Source organism: Castor canadensis, chromosome 13, assembly GCF_047511655.1.
Source record: "Castor canadensis chromosome 13, mCasCan1.hap1v2, whole genome shotgun sequence".
Lineage (NCBI taxonomy): Eukaryota > Metazoa > Chordata > Mammalia > Rodentia > Castoridae > Castor > Castor canadensis.
Window position 1 is genome coordinate 64,780,810 of NC_133398.1, and position 15,831 is coordinate 64,796,640.

General features: G+C 40.7%; 1 protein-coding gene across 2 annotated transcripts in view; it reads left to right on the forward strand.

The window, feature by feature from the left end:
- The window catches only part of Gldc (glycine decarboxylase), a 92,207-nt gene that overhangs the window by 54,578 nt on the left and 21,798 nt on the right, over nucleotides 1-15,831 (forward strand). For both annotated transcript variants that reach the window (XM_074051907.1, XM_020153515.2), the window contains exon 16: nucleotides 13,060-13,135. In XM_074051907.1, coding sequence (XP_073908008.1) covers nucleotides 13,060-13,135 — 76 coding nt within the window. The remainder of the gene's footprint in view (nucleotides 1-13,059; nucleotides 13,136-15,831) is intronic.

The window sequence follows — 15,831 nt, forward strand, 5'->3', positions numbered from 1 at the left end:
GCTCAGGCTGGCCTCTAACCATGATCCCCAATCTCAGTTCCCAAGTAGCTAGGATTACAGGCATAAGCCACTGGCACCCAGCTGCAACTTTAAAATTTTTATTGAATGTAACATAAAATTTATCATTTCAAGGCCAGGAGTGGTATCTCATACCTGTAATCCTGGCTACTCAGCGGCAGAAATTGGGAGAATTGGGCCAGCCTTAGCAAAAAGTTAGCGAGGTCCCATCTCAACCAGTAAGCTGGGTGTGGTGGTGTGCCTCCGTCATCCCAGCTATTCACAATGCATTAGTAGTAGGATCATGGTTTGAGGGCAGCCCTGGGCAAAAATACAAGATCCTGTTTGAAAAAAAACCTAAATAAAATGGACTAACGGTGTGGCTCAAGTAGTAGAGTACCTGCCTAGCAAGTAAGAGGCCCTGAGTCAAACCCCAGTACCAAAAAACCAAAAATTTTCTTTTCAACCTGCTTTTGTTATGTAGGCCAGGCTGGCCCCAAATCCTCCTGTGTCAGCCTCCTAAGTGTTGGGATTATAGGCATGTACCCCACTACTCTCAGTTTAAATAAGACGTTTTTTCCTCTGGTGCTGGAGATCGGCCCGAGGGCCTCATGCATACTAGGCAAGCACTATGCCAATTGAGCTGCATCCCCTGCCATTTCTACCTTTTCTGAGTTCATTGGCATCAGGGACGTTCACATCGCTGTGCAATCATCACCTCCATCCATCTCTGTAATTATTTTAACTTTCTAAAGTGAAGCTCAGAACCCATTAAATAATAACCCCTCACTTCTTGCTTTCCCCGTCTCTGGCAACCACCATCCTGCTTTCTCTATGAACTTGACTATTCTAAGTACTTCGTAAGTGGAAGCATACGATATTTGTCTTTGCATGCCTGGCTTCTTTCTCCGAGCATAATGTCTTCAAGGTACATTGATGCCGTAGCATGTGCTGGAATTGCCTTACTTTTTGAAGCTGGGTGTTCCATTACACGTATCTACCACATTTCATTTATCTGTCTAGCCATCAATAGACATTTGGAGTCTTTTATTTGTCTAGTGTGAAAAAATGCTGCTATGAACATTAGTGACCAAATATCTTTATGTCCTTATTTCTAGTTCTTTTGGATACTTAGCTAGAAGTGAATTATTGGATACACAGGGATTATATATTTAATTCTTTGAGAAACGGACGCCAGTAATGCACAAAGGTTCTAATTTCTGTGCATCTTCACCAGTACTTGTTATTTTGCCAACCTGTGAGCGTGAAGAGGTATCTCGTTTTGATTTTTGATTTTCATTTCCTGAAGGATTAATGATGTTGTACATTTTTTCATATGCTTATTGAACATTTGTAAATCTTTTGAGAAAATGTTTGTTCAAGTCCTTTGATCATTTTAAATTAGGTTATTAGGGAGTTTGTTTTTTCGTTGTTGATGTTGTTGCTGTGCGTTGTAGGAGGTCTTTGTATTTTCAAGATTTTAATCCTCTATCAGGTAAATGATTGGCAAATATTTTCTCCCATTCCTTGGATTTTCTTTTCACTCTGTAGTGTCTTTCAATGCATAAAAGTAGCTCTGAACTTTTTGGTTCATATCATAAAGAATTTATATCATATCTAGTGTTCTATATGTATGGCCGTACTTTGGTAAATATTGTCCTTTTGTCAATGTGAATAGTTTCTTATCCATCACTGTTACCGTGTACTACCTTTGTGCAATTTAACCAGATCGTCTTCTGTGTTGTCTGCCCTTACACGACCCTTAGATATCTACAGAGAAGATCTATGTTGTTGGGCCAGATACTTGCTGGCTCTAAATGCTGGCAACCATTTGTCAAAAAATGCCATTTCTCCCCAACATGCTTATGCCTTTGTTGGGGTTTCCCAGAAGTAGATCCTAAAACAAAGACTTAAATAGAAGAAGTTTATCTGGGAGCTGATCCCAGAAAGCACAGTGAGGGAGTACAGAAGTGAACCTCAGAAGTGAAAAGCTACAAAAGGTTGCATCATTGAGCGAATTATTTCTGTCACTGCTAGGTTCAGGAGCTCAGTTCTGTTGGAGTCATCATGGAAGAACTGGTGAAACATGCTCCATAGTTGTCCCCATGATAAATAGGGAGGCTGGAGTATTTACCAACTTCTGTCTTTCATTGGTTGAAGTCCTTTCTTGGGAGTCTCAACTCTCTGGTTCTTCTACCCTGACCCTCCTGCTTTCAAACCTGTGTTCCCAAGCAGAGAACACCCTCAAGTGGAGAATCCCCTGCACTTTTTTAAAGGTGCTTTTTCTTTTGTATCTTATCTGTTCACAGAAGTTGCAAGTGAGCTTTAGGAAGAGATAAAGGGCCACCAGCAGGACAAGGACCATTTCTGCTATAGCTTGTTTCTAGTAGGCATGGCCTTTTGCAAATGAACACTAAATATTGAGAGGAGGCCAGGAAGGAGAAGAGATGCTAATGCACTGTAGGGGAAAATGGCAGCCTTAAATGGGTCCTGAACTGAGGAGTGGTCTAATAGGCAGCAAGGGGCAGGAAGAGCACCTGGAATCAAGAGGCAGGGAGCCATGGCGGGTGAGGACAGTAGCTCTCTGGAGCCTGAGGAGAACTTGGCTTATGAAGATCCACACTCTAACAGGGAGAGCAGTTGTCTGAAGGAGAGCAGTTGTTTGAAAGACTTCTGTCTTTCAACCACTGAGAAGCTTCTGAGAAAAGTAAGAGTTTGGTCAGATCCTCTCTAACTTTCAAGCTGACCTCCTGTAGCATCTGTAGGTGAGGAGATTTTCCTGTTGAGACATCTGATGCCCTCAATAGAGAACTGACAGCTTGTAGGCTGGCTTTGCTGCTGAAGGTGTTGTCATAACTTGATGAAATAAGCCCTAAGAATGAATGGAGCCATAGGCAAAGGGAAATAGCTAATGCACCTCATTGGAGCCACCAGCAGAGCGAGGAGGCACAGGCAGAGCCCCCTTCATAGGCTGCCCTGAGCAGGCAGCAGTGCAGGCAGTGGAGGCAGACAGAGTTGCTCAATAGTGGCAGCTCAGTTATAGTTGAGATATCTTATCCAGGTCCCTGGAGACTCAAATGTAGCATCTGTTTCTAGGAGCTGATTTGAGAGTAACAGGGGCTGTGCTCAAGGCCCTGGGTTCAATCCAGCATCACAAAAAAGCAGCAGAAGCAACAACAACAAATGTAACAGAAATAAATGTAGTCAATGAGAGTTCAGGGAGAAAAAGCCCTTGATGATGCAACCTACCAAAATTATGGGATAGAGCTAATGCAGCATGTAAAAAGGATATTTAGGGCTGGGGAGTGTAGCTCAAGTGGTCAGTATGCCTGCTTAACTAATGAGCACAAGGCCCTGAGTTCAAATCCCAGTACAACAAAAAATGATATTTAGGGACTGTGGTGTAGCTCAGTGGTAGGGTTCTTGCCTGGCATGCACAAGGCCCTGAGTTTGATCCCAAGCACTGCAAAAAAAAAAAAAAAAAAAAAAAATTAAGTAAAGCAAAACAAGTAAGTTAAATAATTGATTATTTAGAACTACAAATGCCTGCATTAAGGAAGATCAAAATCTTAAATCAATAACCTAAAACAGTAGGAAAAGAGGATCAAATTAAACCCAAAGGAAGGAAAGAATTAAGGGTTAGAGCAGAAATCAATGACGTGGAGAGTGGGATAAGAGAGTAGAGAAGTCTCAAGAAAATAAAGTAAGGTTAAATAAAATAAAATTAACAACACAGAGGTGATCACAGATGAGCCAGGAAAGTGGCTCTCATCAGAATAAATCTACTAGCAGCTTGATTTTGGACTCCTCAACCTCTAAAACTGTAAGAAATAACCCTGAGTGGGAAAGACGATAACCATCAATTTTGGCATGAAGCTTTCCTTAGCCAGGCATAGTGCAAGCCTATAATCCCAGCACTTGGGAGGCTGAGGCAGGAAGATGGCAAGTTCAAGGCCTGCCTGGGCTACTTACTGAGTTTAAGGCCATATTGAGACCCTGTCTGAAAGCACCAAGGGTTGGGGATGAAACTCAATGGTACAGCACTTGCAAATCATGTACAAAGCCCTGGGTTTGATCCCCAGCAGTGCAAAAAACCACACAAACAAGCAAACAGAAAAGCAAAAACCTTTGCTTAATGTAGCTAATTCTTCCTTGGTGTATTTCCTTGGGCTGAAACAAAATGTCAGGAAGCTTATCCCTGTTTTCTCATTTTTTGCTTAAACTACAAACCCAGGAAGCCTTTACAGCTTGGTGGATAAAAGTGCCAAATAATATTTAATTTTCTTTTCATCTTCCACGGAGCCTGGCATGGCTTACTTTGATTTGTCCCCATATTACTTTGCCACTCTTAAAATCACTCAGCAGTGCAAAAATGCACTGTAGGAATTCTTGGTTTAGAATTATGATAAATGTTGAAGACAGACAAAAATTGTGATTAACACCTTTTGTGGACACATAAAGTAAAAGATAGGCCAGGATTATTGTTAGCTCACTTGTTTCTAAAATTGAGGAAGTTGTTTCTGTTTTTTAAAAACCTGCAAACTGTGATAGAGCAGATTGACTTGGCCATTTTGTTGCTTTCCCAGGTTCTCATCCTGGGAAGATTCTTTTATTCTTTTGTGTTGTGCTGGGTATTGTCAAGATAGGGTCTATTTGCCCAGGATAGCTTCAAACCATGATCTTCCTGATCTCTGTCTCCTAAGTAGCTAGGATTATAGGCATGAGCCACTGGCACCTGGCCTGGGAAGATTCTTTAAGGTATGACAGGGGTCATCCCCCCCTGACTCTCAAAATTTTCTGTGCACAAGAGTCACAGCCCCAGCTGTTTCTCACTCATTCTGGGTGGGGGCCCCAGAATTTGCATTCGAACAAATTCCCAGGTGGTGCTGGATACCACACTGTCAAAACAACTGGGGCTGGAGAGGTTCTTAAACCTGCTGCATGTTAGAATTACCTGGAGCCTTTGAAGAATACTGATGCAGAAACCAGTTGCATCAGAGTCTCCTCAGGGGGTAGAGCTGAGTCGCAGAGTTTATAAACAGGGTGAATGTAATGTACATCAATGGGTTGACCTTGGAGGAGCACCAAAAGAGAGAAGTTCAGCTAGATGACATTTGTTATCTATTTAGCTCCTCACTTTGAACTTAGAAACTGACCTTTGAAGCTCAAGCAAGCATCCTGTGCTAATCAGAGAGAGATTCAGTACCTGCTGTTTGTCACCTAGTTGCCCTCCTTTCCTGAGCTCATGGTTGATGTCATTAATCATTTCTAATCTTTCCTACCAAACCTAGTGTAACTTTGGAATCACAGTGCTCTGAAGGTCAGATACAAGACACCCGTAAGCCATGAGTGGAGACTGATTTCACAAAGAAGCATTCACAATGTCAGGAAGCAGAGAAAGCAGGGTGAAGGATGAAGAATGCCATCTTTAGGTGAAATTTAAAGCAGTAAGAAAGCCCTCACACTTCCCGCCCCCCCCCCATTTCCTTAACTCAAAAATGTATTTAATTTTTGTAGTTAGTAAAATTTTAGGGCATCCTTGGCTGCATCTCCAGGATTTCTGATTCACTCTGCCTGGAGTGGGGCCAAGAATTTGCATTTCTCCTCCTCCTCTGGCTCCTGGATTTGCATTTCTTACAAGTTCCCAGGCGATGCTGGTGCTGTTGAGGACTGGACAGAGGAGTTTGAGAACCATTGCTCTAAGGTACTCTGCTGGTAGCAGCTAAATTTATCTAGGTGTATCTTGACCAGATAGTGAAATTTAATATAGAATTGAATATACAGCAAATAAAATACAGGTTGGTAAGAACAATTGAAAATGACATGTTGAGTTTGTAGAGAAAGAGCTCAAGTTCAGGGTACTTGAAGTTTGTAACAAATAGAGTTAGACTAGTTAAAATCATATTGTTTCCAAGGTATTTGTACCAGTAAACCATAATCATCTGTTTCTTCTACCTGTAGGATGGGAATCAGTGCCAATTTCTACCTTGTTCTCTTGGTCTTATGAGGTTGCCATAAGTTGAAGTGAGTTATTGTGTCACCAGAGAAGGGTAAAGGGCATGGGATTTTCCCAAATAGAAGAAAGAGACCCTCTACTTAATTTCCCAATTATGCAAGGGACTCACAGGCTCTTGAATTCAATGGACAAAAAGAATTTTGAAGTGATTCACAAAAGGAAACTCAGCAAGAAAAAATCAGAGGGAAATAGAAAAGGAAAAAGGAGCAACCCCCTAATATGTAGAACTTGCCATGCAGAGGCTGGGAACTGAAAAACTCAATGAGAGGTCCTTGTCCCAGGGATATTTATACCATCTAACACTAAGCTGGGGGCATCCAGCCCTAGGTGCATGGTCAGCTAACAACTTTCCAACTATCTTGTTTTGATGTTATCATCCAAGCACAGAGATAGTAAGTCTAGGTGGCTTTACAATCAGAGGGTCTTGTGACATCCATAACTATTTCTTGTGGTCTCTATTCTTAATATTCTTCCTGGCTAAAGATTTACTAAAACCAGCATTGTCAATTCTTAGACTAAATTACTCATGTAGGATTGTTGTTTCTCATTTAACATCTAAAGAAAGGGCAAGTGATGGAAAGAATGTAACAGTATACATTCTTGAATGTTGATTTAATCCCTTGCTGCTCTAGCGATTTTTGGCTTTGGTTACTGGTTCTGTCTTAGTTTATGACTTTGGCTTCTTTTCTAATGTGTTTTGATTTTCTGATTTCCCATGCCACCTATAGCCCTATCTATACTGCCTCAGTTTCAACAGTGGTATTTTGATCATTTTATTGTAATTTTTTTCCTGAATGTTAGTTTCTTAGCTAATGTTTCACTAACATCATTTTTATTTCTGACCACTTGATGGTGGTATTTTTAAAGTAAAGGAAAATCTGGATGAGGGGAGTTTGACATAAAGATCTCTTACTCCAGACTGGTATCCGTCAAAAGAAAATGTTTCTTTCTGGGAGTGAGACCAGATTCTGTGTGTGTTTGTGTGTATACATTTTGTGTCAGAGTCTCACTATGTAGCCCAGGATGGCTTGTAACTTACCCTATAGCCCAGACTGCCCTCAAACTCATTATCTGTCTGTTTCAACCTTCCTAGAGCTGGAATTACAGATATATATCACACACCTGGTTGGAAGGAACTTTTTTGGGGGGGGGAGGGGGAGGAAGGAGCAGTATTGGGTTTAAATTCAGGGCTTTGTGCTTGCTAGGCAAATGTTCTACTGATTGAACAATGCCTCCAGCCCTTTTTGCTCTGGCTATTTTTCAGCTAGGATCTCGACCTGGACCTCAATCCTATTTTATTCTTCCGCCTTCACTGGGATGAAAGGTGCAGGCCACCATGCCCAGCTTTTTTCCCTTGAGATGAATGAGGTTGCATAAACTTTTTTTGGATTTTTTGCCTGGGCTAGTATGGAACCACAATCCTCCTGTTCTCAGCCTCCTATGTAGCTTGGGATGACAGGCATGCACCACTGAACCCAGCTATTGTTTGAGATAAGGGTCTCAAGAACTTTTTATGGGCTGGCTTTGAATCATGATCCTCCTGGTCTCAGCCTCTCAAATAGCTAAGATTGCAGATATGAACCACGGGTACCCAACATCTAATTACTCTCCCACTGTTAAATAGGCTATTTTTCCTCTATTGAATTGCTTTTGGAACTTTGTCAGAAATCATTTGGATATATTTGGGTGAATCTGTTTCAGGATTCTATATTCTGTTCCATTGATCTAAATTTGCCTTCCTCCAATAACACCGAACTCTCTTAGTCTTCATTACTGTAACTATGTAATTAGTCTTGACATCAGGTAGACTATCTTCTTCTTTTGAAAAATGTAACTGCTACAATTTCTTTGCTTTACAAATAAATTCTAGAGTAATGGAATTTATAGGAAAATCTTTTTTTTTTTGGTGGTACTGGGGTTTGAATTCAGGGCCTTCAGCTCATTAGACAGGCACTCTACCACTTGCCACAACCCCCAGCCCACATATGTACAAGATACATGGAATGATATACATTTTAGCATCTTATGATACAATTTGTACAAAGGGCTGGATGCTAGGCATTATAGATGTTACAGATGGTTGAAGGGAACAAATTCACTTTATACTTTTTTTTTTTAGTACTGGGGTTTGACCTCAGGGCCTACACTTTGACCCATATACCAGGCTTTTTCTACTTGAAAACATTCTACTTGAGAACCCCAAACTGTCTTCTCAGTGTAATCACAATGAGTCAGTGGGAGTTAGGTGACTGCTTTAAGTTTTTACTTATAGTGATGAGTTTTCTCGAGATATGGTCTATTTGCCTGGGCTGGCTTTGAACTATGATCCTCCAAATCTCTGCCTCCTGAGTAGCTAGGATTACAGGCATGAGCCACTGGTGCCTGGCTTTCACTTTATACTTTAACACTAACAACGCATCACACATAAAATAATTATTTTTCATGAAAAATTCTTTTTTGAATGTAGTTAAATATTTTTTGTAAACATACCATAAGGAACTTATGGAAGTTGAACTTAAAAGGTAGTTTAAATATTATTAGAAGTAAAGCAGACCCACTGAATTTTAAACAATTTAAAGAAGACTTTCTTGAAATCACACAAAAAAATGTGGGCACAAGATCACGTACTATAATGGAATGTTAAAACTATAAAATGATTTCCAGTGTATCTAAAGAAAAGTAAATCTTGAAATTCTGTCTAGAGATTTTTATAATTCATATATCTCTATATAGCTTTATAGATTAATGTCTAAGTTACCTGGCCCTAATTTTTTTTGTTTTGAAATATTCCTCTAAAACCCCAGATGGGGTCTTGCTATGTAGTCCAGACTAATTTCAAACTCATAATCCTCTTACTTTTGCCTTCCAGGTTTTGGGATTACAGGGTGTGTCCCCACATCAAGCTTTTAGGGTTCATTTTTTAACACCTCTGTGTATTTCTTTTTTCTTTTTTTTGGTGCTGGAATTGAACCCAGGGCCTTGACTATGGTAAGCATGCACTTTACTAAGCTCCCAAGCCTTATACGTTTTAACTTGTATAAAATACAATATTCTGCTTGAGAATCCCAAACTGTCTTCTCAGTGTAATCACAATGAGTAAGTGGGAGTTAGGTGACTGCTTTAACTTATTACTTATAGTGTATTCTGCAGTTTTGCAAAGTGCATTCTGTGTTCCTAATACTCATCTGAGAAATTTCTGTGGTATCTGTCTATAAAGTTAGCCATCATCTTCTTTAGGAATGATAAGGTGTTTTTTTTGTTTGTTTGTTTGTTTGTTTTTTTTCATGAATGATTGAGAATGACTTTTTCCTCAGCCACAAATATATACAGTAACTGTCCAGAAATGCCCTTCTTTATGAGATGCAATTAATTTTATAATCTTAATCCATTTTAATTTTTCTGCTTGAAAGGTTCTGTGCTTTCCCACTGTGAATACTGCCCTTGCCTGTTCTACAACAGCCATCTGTAAGAGCAGGTCGTGTTCTCTCTTCACGGTAGTTAGACATATCATTTACTGTCACACTTCTAAAACACAGCTCAAAGTTCCCTTGAGATTGCTCTTGTGTTATGTTGTAGTAAAAATTTGTTTTAAGATCTACAAATTTATATCTTTTGGATGAGATTAAACTGAATATGCAATAGCTATTTCTAACCCTCAGTCTTTTTTGCCTAAGTTTCTTGGCAAAGGTAAATGGGAATTAATAATAATTTTTTAAAAAATGAAGCTTATTGTGTCCGTAAACTCCTGTTCTAATTCTGGGGAAAGAGGTCCCTTACCCCTTACCCCCGGTTCTTCTGAATCATCACCTTGTCTCTGCCATGCCACCTATAATATCTTCATTCTTCAATTAAAATTTTTGTTTAATTCACATTAGCTAACAGCCCTGAGTTTTCACACTGGTGATGCTGATACTGATAGGGCCTAGGCTGTAGTTAGCAGAAAGTAGTGGACTGTCATCAACTTCAGTGTCTTTCCATCTTGTGGGTTCTTGTACTTACACAGAAACTACTTATATAGTAATTTCTTCTACTCTATTGAATTTCTTGTGGCTTCTTTCTTTTGGAAGTTGTCTGCCGGTTTTCCCTCATTCTGCTTTAAATGGTAAAATGTATAGCAATTCCTTCCACCTGAGAAAATGCCATACACTGGAGAGCCTTATTTTCTAAGGCAGTAGGCTTGTGCTCACTCAGCAAATCTATGTCTTGGGCTCCCCATCCTTTGGCATTGTCATCCCTAGGGTTGGCCCTGAAGCTCCAGATAACTTCTCCTTTACTCTAAATAGAAGAAAGCCACCATCTAGACTTCCCCTCTATATTCTCTCCACTGAGGTTATGCAGATAAGCAGTTATTTTTCATAGTACCTTTTTTTTTTACTTTTGGTGGAACTGGGGTTTGAACCCAAGGCTTCACACTTGCAAAGTAGGTGCTCTACTGCTTGAGTCACATCTTCAGTACATACAGTTTGTTCTGGTTATTTTGGAGGTAGGGTCTTGTGAACTGTTTCCCTGGGTTGGCCTCAAATGATTCTCCTGAAGTCAGCCTTCCAATTAGCTGGGACTCTAGGTGTAAGCCACTAGTACCAGCTTCATAATACTTTTCCACCACCAGGTGGCACTAATAATTCCCTCGATTTTAATAATTTCCTAGTAGTAACACTTGTGTGGCAGTTGAACATATTTACGCTTTTTGAGTTGAGACATAACTATGTTAAGAGTATCTAAGGCAAAACCCTCCAATATTTCTGATGAAGTCTTCAGCATATTCCCTTCCTCTTGGATTTCTGGCTTATAGTTCCATACAGTCTCTTCTTGCATTCCTACTCTATACTTTGATTGGCTTTGCAATGAAACAACACAGGGTAAATATGAAATACATTTGTTGAAGTCTCTTACTATAGAGGAAAGGATCGCATTCATGTTAATTGCCTGGTCTGAAGTCTGAAATTCAATTTGAACAATTTCCTAAATATTTATTATAGAGTCACTACATGCAGAGTAAGTACAGTATTATATTTTCCCTGTGGGAGAATGTACAGAAGTCCTATTCCCTAGGTCCTACTTTCACGGTTTACACTCTGATTAAGATGAGGCAGGCATGCAAAGTATGAGCTTCATAATAATTTTCCATGTAGAGTACGTGCATAGTTTGATTTTACCAGATGACCATGTGGAATAAGATGCTATGAGAGTTTGTGGGAGGCAGAGGACCCTTCATTCATTCAGGATTTATTAAACAACCTTTATGTCAGCATTCTTGGCTAGAGAATACAATTGTGAACAAAGCAGATCCTTGCCTTCAGGGAAAGTCTCTGTGGGGAAGCTGCATTGGAGTTGAGTCCTAAATACTGAAAAGAAGTCAGACATACAGGAATCTCCAGGAGGAACTTTTCCAGCAGAAAGAACATCTGGGGCAAAGCTCAGTGTAGGAATTGGCTTGATATGTTTCAAGGAAGAAGGAAGGCTTGGATGGCTGGAGAATGGTAGAAAACCTGGGTGTAGGCAGGCCGCAAGTCACATGGGGGTTTGTGGGCCTTGGGAAAGAGCTGGTTTAGTGGCTTTTGGGAAGACTTTGCGGAGAACTGGAGCTAGTTGCAGAATGGGTAGGTGGGATGAGAAGCACTTTACAGTGACTGTCTCACTACTCAGCATTGTACCCTTTAAGATGGGTAGAGTTTTAGCCCCCTTTAATAGAGGTACAGGGAGACTATATAACTTGTGATGGCAGTGGTTTGCTGAAGTGTGCTGTATTCATTTTCTTATTCTCAAAACAAAAAGCACTACATGTGCTAGCACTTCTGTTTTACTTGTTTTTAAAATCCAAGAGCAGCCTTTGCTTTTCTCCTTGGAAGGCAGCAGGGAGAGGTAAAGCAGACTCATCACAAGGATGAGGAGCTGGGTGTCTTGGGTCTTGAAGGGCAGGCTTCCCTCTCTTTCTTCCTCTCCTCCCTTCCTCCCTTCTTTCCTTCCTTCTACCTTTTCTTTTAGTTAAACCTTCCAGTTCAATCAAGCAGATGAGGGTCTATGAAAGAAAATCAGTGATTGCTATTATGACTGTCAATCCTTGGGGAGCCAGAGTGCTCAGAGGGGCCACTGTGCTTCCAAAGGGAGCATGAGGCTCTTTGAGACAGGTCAACTTCATACGGAAGTTCCATATGCCACTGTTGAGATCTCAGTTTCTCAAGGTGCAAAAGGGAGACTATGGTATATAATCTCAAGGGAGTGTGGAATGAAGGACATTTGTACTTTGAGACCAAAAAACCCTATTACTCATTTCCCTTTCCTTCCTGCATGGGGTACTGGGGACATTAAATCCATTCTGCAGCTGACTCAGCTTTGCTCACAGGAATGTTAGTCACTAAGAATGCTCTAAAGTGGTGCCTGCAAGGGGTGTTGAAATGAGCCTGGCAGCTTCCAGCAACTATCTGCATGTGGGGCCTGGGAAAGCCAACCCAGACTGACAGGACAGTGCCACTTGCAAAGCACACAGTTCCTTTGAGAGTACCCTGACCTACTATCTGATAAATTATGCCTTCTTATTCGAGGTGTGATGCAGTTATATTTTTAAAAATAATTCTTACCTTTGAAAGCTACACCCTGAAGATTGAGTTGGTAAAATACGATGCCTGAGGTTTGCTTCAAAATGATCTAGCTCAGCACGAAGGCATTAATGAGGAATATTGTAGACCATAATCTGATACTTGTTGAATCTAGGTGATAGGTACATGATGGTTTCTTATATTTTCTCCCTGTTTTGGTAGAATTTGAAATTTTCCATAATAAAAAAAGGTTTTATCAATGCATTGTCCTGAGCTGAAAGGTCCGTCTTTGGGTAGGAGTGGGTGAGTATCAGTGCCAGACGGAAAGCTGTTTTGGTTGTTCGAGACCTTTCAGCTCATGCAGAGATCCCAGATGAGCTTTCCCCAGTGTCTGGGAATGTGACTGTTTTTATGCGCTGCTGAACACGTGTCCAGTGCTCAGTAAATATTAAATGAGTAAATGGAAGCCAAGAAACCAAAGCTCTGATCCTTTTCTTCTTGTCTTTGCAGCGGAGCCCAGGGGGAATATGCTGGATTGGCCACTATCCGAGCATACTTAGACCAGAAAGGAGAGAGGCACAGAACGGTGAGGATGGACAAGTGGCACTTGCTAACCATGGGGTGGCAGCAGGCTCAGCTTTCAGGTCCCTTTTCTTCCATGGGATACACCCTCCCAGCCTTCTTGGAAGCATTTGGGAACATAAAATCAAGAAACAAATTTCTGTGGACTGGCTGTTATGGCCCTCACCTCCAAGACATCCCACTTAACTATTTTAAGGGAAAACATTCAGAGATAAGAGGTTTTTGTGCAAACCCAGCACATAACTTTTATGTTAGCCAGTTGGCTGGAGCTCTGTCCTCTCAAGGGAGTGGGGTGAGGGGAGTGGGGGAGAAGCAGGAATGTGACCATTGCAAGCCTTCTTCTTGGCTCAGCTCTGTCCCTGGGGCTGGATGAAAGGCAGAGATTGCATTAATTCTTCTATAACCCCTACTGTGCCTAAGTACAGTTCTGATCTTAGGTATGCTCAAAAAATATTTATTGAATAAATAAATTTCCCATTAGATGATCCTCAGCGCTAAGCAGTAACAACAAAAACAAAGGCAGGAGTGGAGTTTGTGTATGAGTTTAGACTCCAGGATCCAAGTTGCCTCTTGGAGGCCTTTGTGGGGCCCAGGAGGTGCTAATGGGCACCAATCTCCAGGAACAGCCCTTTGTTTTAATGCAGGCCTCAAGTTGTGGCCATAGAAGGCACATGTTCCTTGTTCCTTCATTTTAGTGACCAGTGCTATGGTAGGGTTTTTATCGAACTGTGAAGTTGAAGTTCTTAGAGGGAGAACAGGGTAGGAGTCAGGAGCAGGGAAAAGCCTCTTCCCACCTCAGGAGAGTTCCAGAAAAGGATGAAGGATGGTTCTGGCTGCCCATGTAAGTGGTGTTGAATGGGTGGTGGCCTAATGTTAGTTCATTCCCGGTTTTATTAAAACTGAAAGATTGTTTCTAGCCAGTGCTTGGGTTTTGCAATGAAGAATTTTGAAACTGTTTTACTTTCCCTCAAAAAAAAGGGGAAAGGAATGAGATTTTCTCTCTCCTTTCTTATCCATCCTGATTCTATAGGGATATCTTCCCAGACCTTGGTCCTGGTTAGAAATTGAATAGATTTTTTTTCTATTGATTTATTTAATTAAAAAAATATTTGAGACTGGATCTTGCTATGTAGCCCAGCCTGGCCTGGAACTCACAGGTGTGCTGGGATGACAGGTATACACTACCATACATGGCATTAGAAATGATTTTTAAAGATCTTTGAAAAACAAGCCATTTGTGATTCAGTAGTAAGGTGCTGACCCTGGCCGTATGCAGGGAATGTGTGCCAGGCAGGCAGAAAGAGAACAAAATGATAGACCAGATAAATGCAGATCCTGGCATTCCAACGTAGGTTTTTTCAGTCTAGTTTTTAAATGTTTTTGAATTCTTAGTTTTTTAAGAGAGGGTTAGTTTAGACCTGTACATATTCTTGGTACCTCAGAGGCTCAACACCCTCATGGAATCAGAAAGGAGACACAGGACCTGTAGTTTTCAGTGAGGGGGATACCCGATGACCCTTTTCTGTTTTTCCTTCATGGTATCCAAGTACTGATGTAGCCCTTGAAGCTCCTTATTATTACCCTGTTTCACCAGGGATGCTGAGTGTCCTGGAAAGGGAACAGATTTTCCAGTGTCATTCACATTGTTTTCCCATTGCCTGACAGAGAGGCCACTGAGGTCCATGTTGGCCGTATTTGTGGAAGGCCTATAACTAATGATACAAGACTAGCTAGAATCCAGGTTCTTTCCACACTGTGATGTTTTATACACCTTAATAATTGCCCAATTTTCCAGTCTGATGCCAGGAAGTAGCTATGGAGGTCTAGGAATTATGGACCAAGCCAGAAAGGTCAAGGAAAATGAGGGATCTTTGAAATGGCCTGGGCAGTGCTCTTCCATGACTCTATTCTTTCTCACTCCTATTCTTTTTTTTTTAATTCATTTATTCACATGTTCCTATTCTCTTTCTCTGTGTTTTCTTGTTCTTCCTTCTCTTCTCATCCCCTTGTGCATGTTATTTCTTCTGGTACCATTGTCCATACTGCTATCACAGAAGTGTCACTAGAGGCCATTCAATTCTGAAGGATGGAGAAGGAGAGGAGGCAGGGAAGACCACCCAGCCACTGAGCTTATAAAATACAAAACCCACGAGCCTGGAAATGTTGGTATCCTCTGAACCAAAGATTTTAATTAAAGCCAATTTAGAGAAGAAAATGACTTATTATTCAAATAATCAGGGAAGATTTTTCCACATCAATGATGTCTGAAGCAGCTGCTCCCACACAATAGGCTCTAATGGAATCCAGTAAAATATATCTTTTTTCCTTGAAAAGTAGTATGGGTGAGATCATGTGCTATAGAACTGCCTTGGGCCCCTGATGGTTCTCTTCTTTCAAGCTGCTTTTCAGAAGTTATTTTCACATTTTCTCTTAGGTTAAATTTTAGAGGTTCCTAAAATGGAATGATCAATTTCTTTTACTGGTTTAATTTGGGAAAATACAAAATTATCTAATAAAAGTTCAAATAGCAATTACCATGTGTCAGTCCTTAATACTTTACAACTATTACCAATTTGCTAGTCAAATACTAACTCCATGTTTGCTGATCAGAATGAATTTTCTATAGAAAGGGATAACATTGATCCCTGCATGTGTGTGTGTGTGTGTGTGTGTGTGTGTGTGTGTAATATATCAGAATAG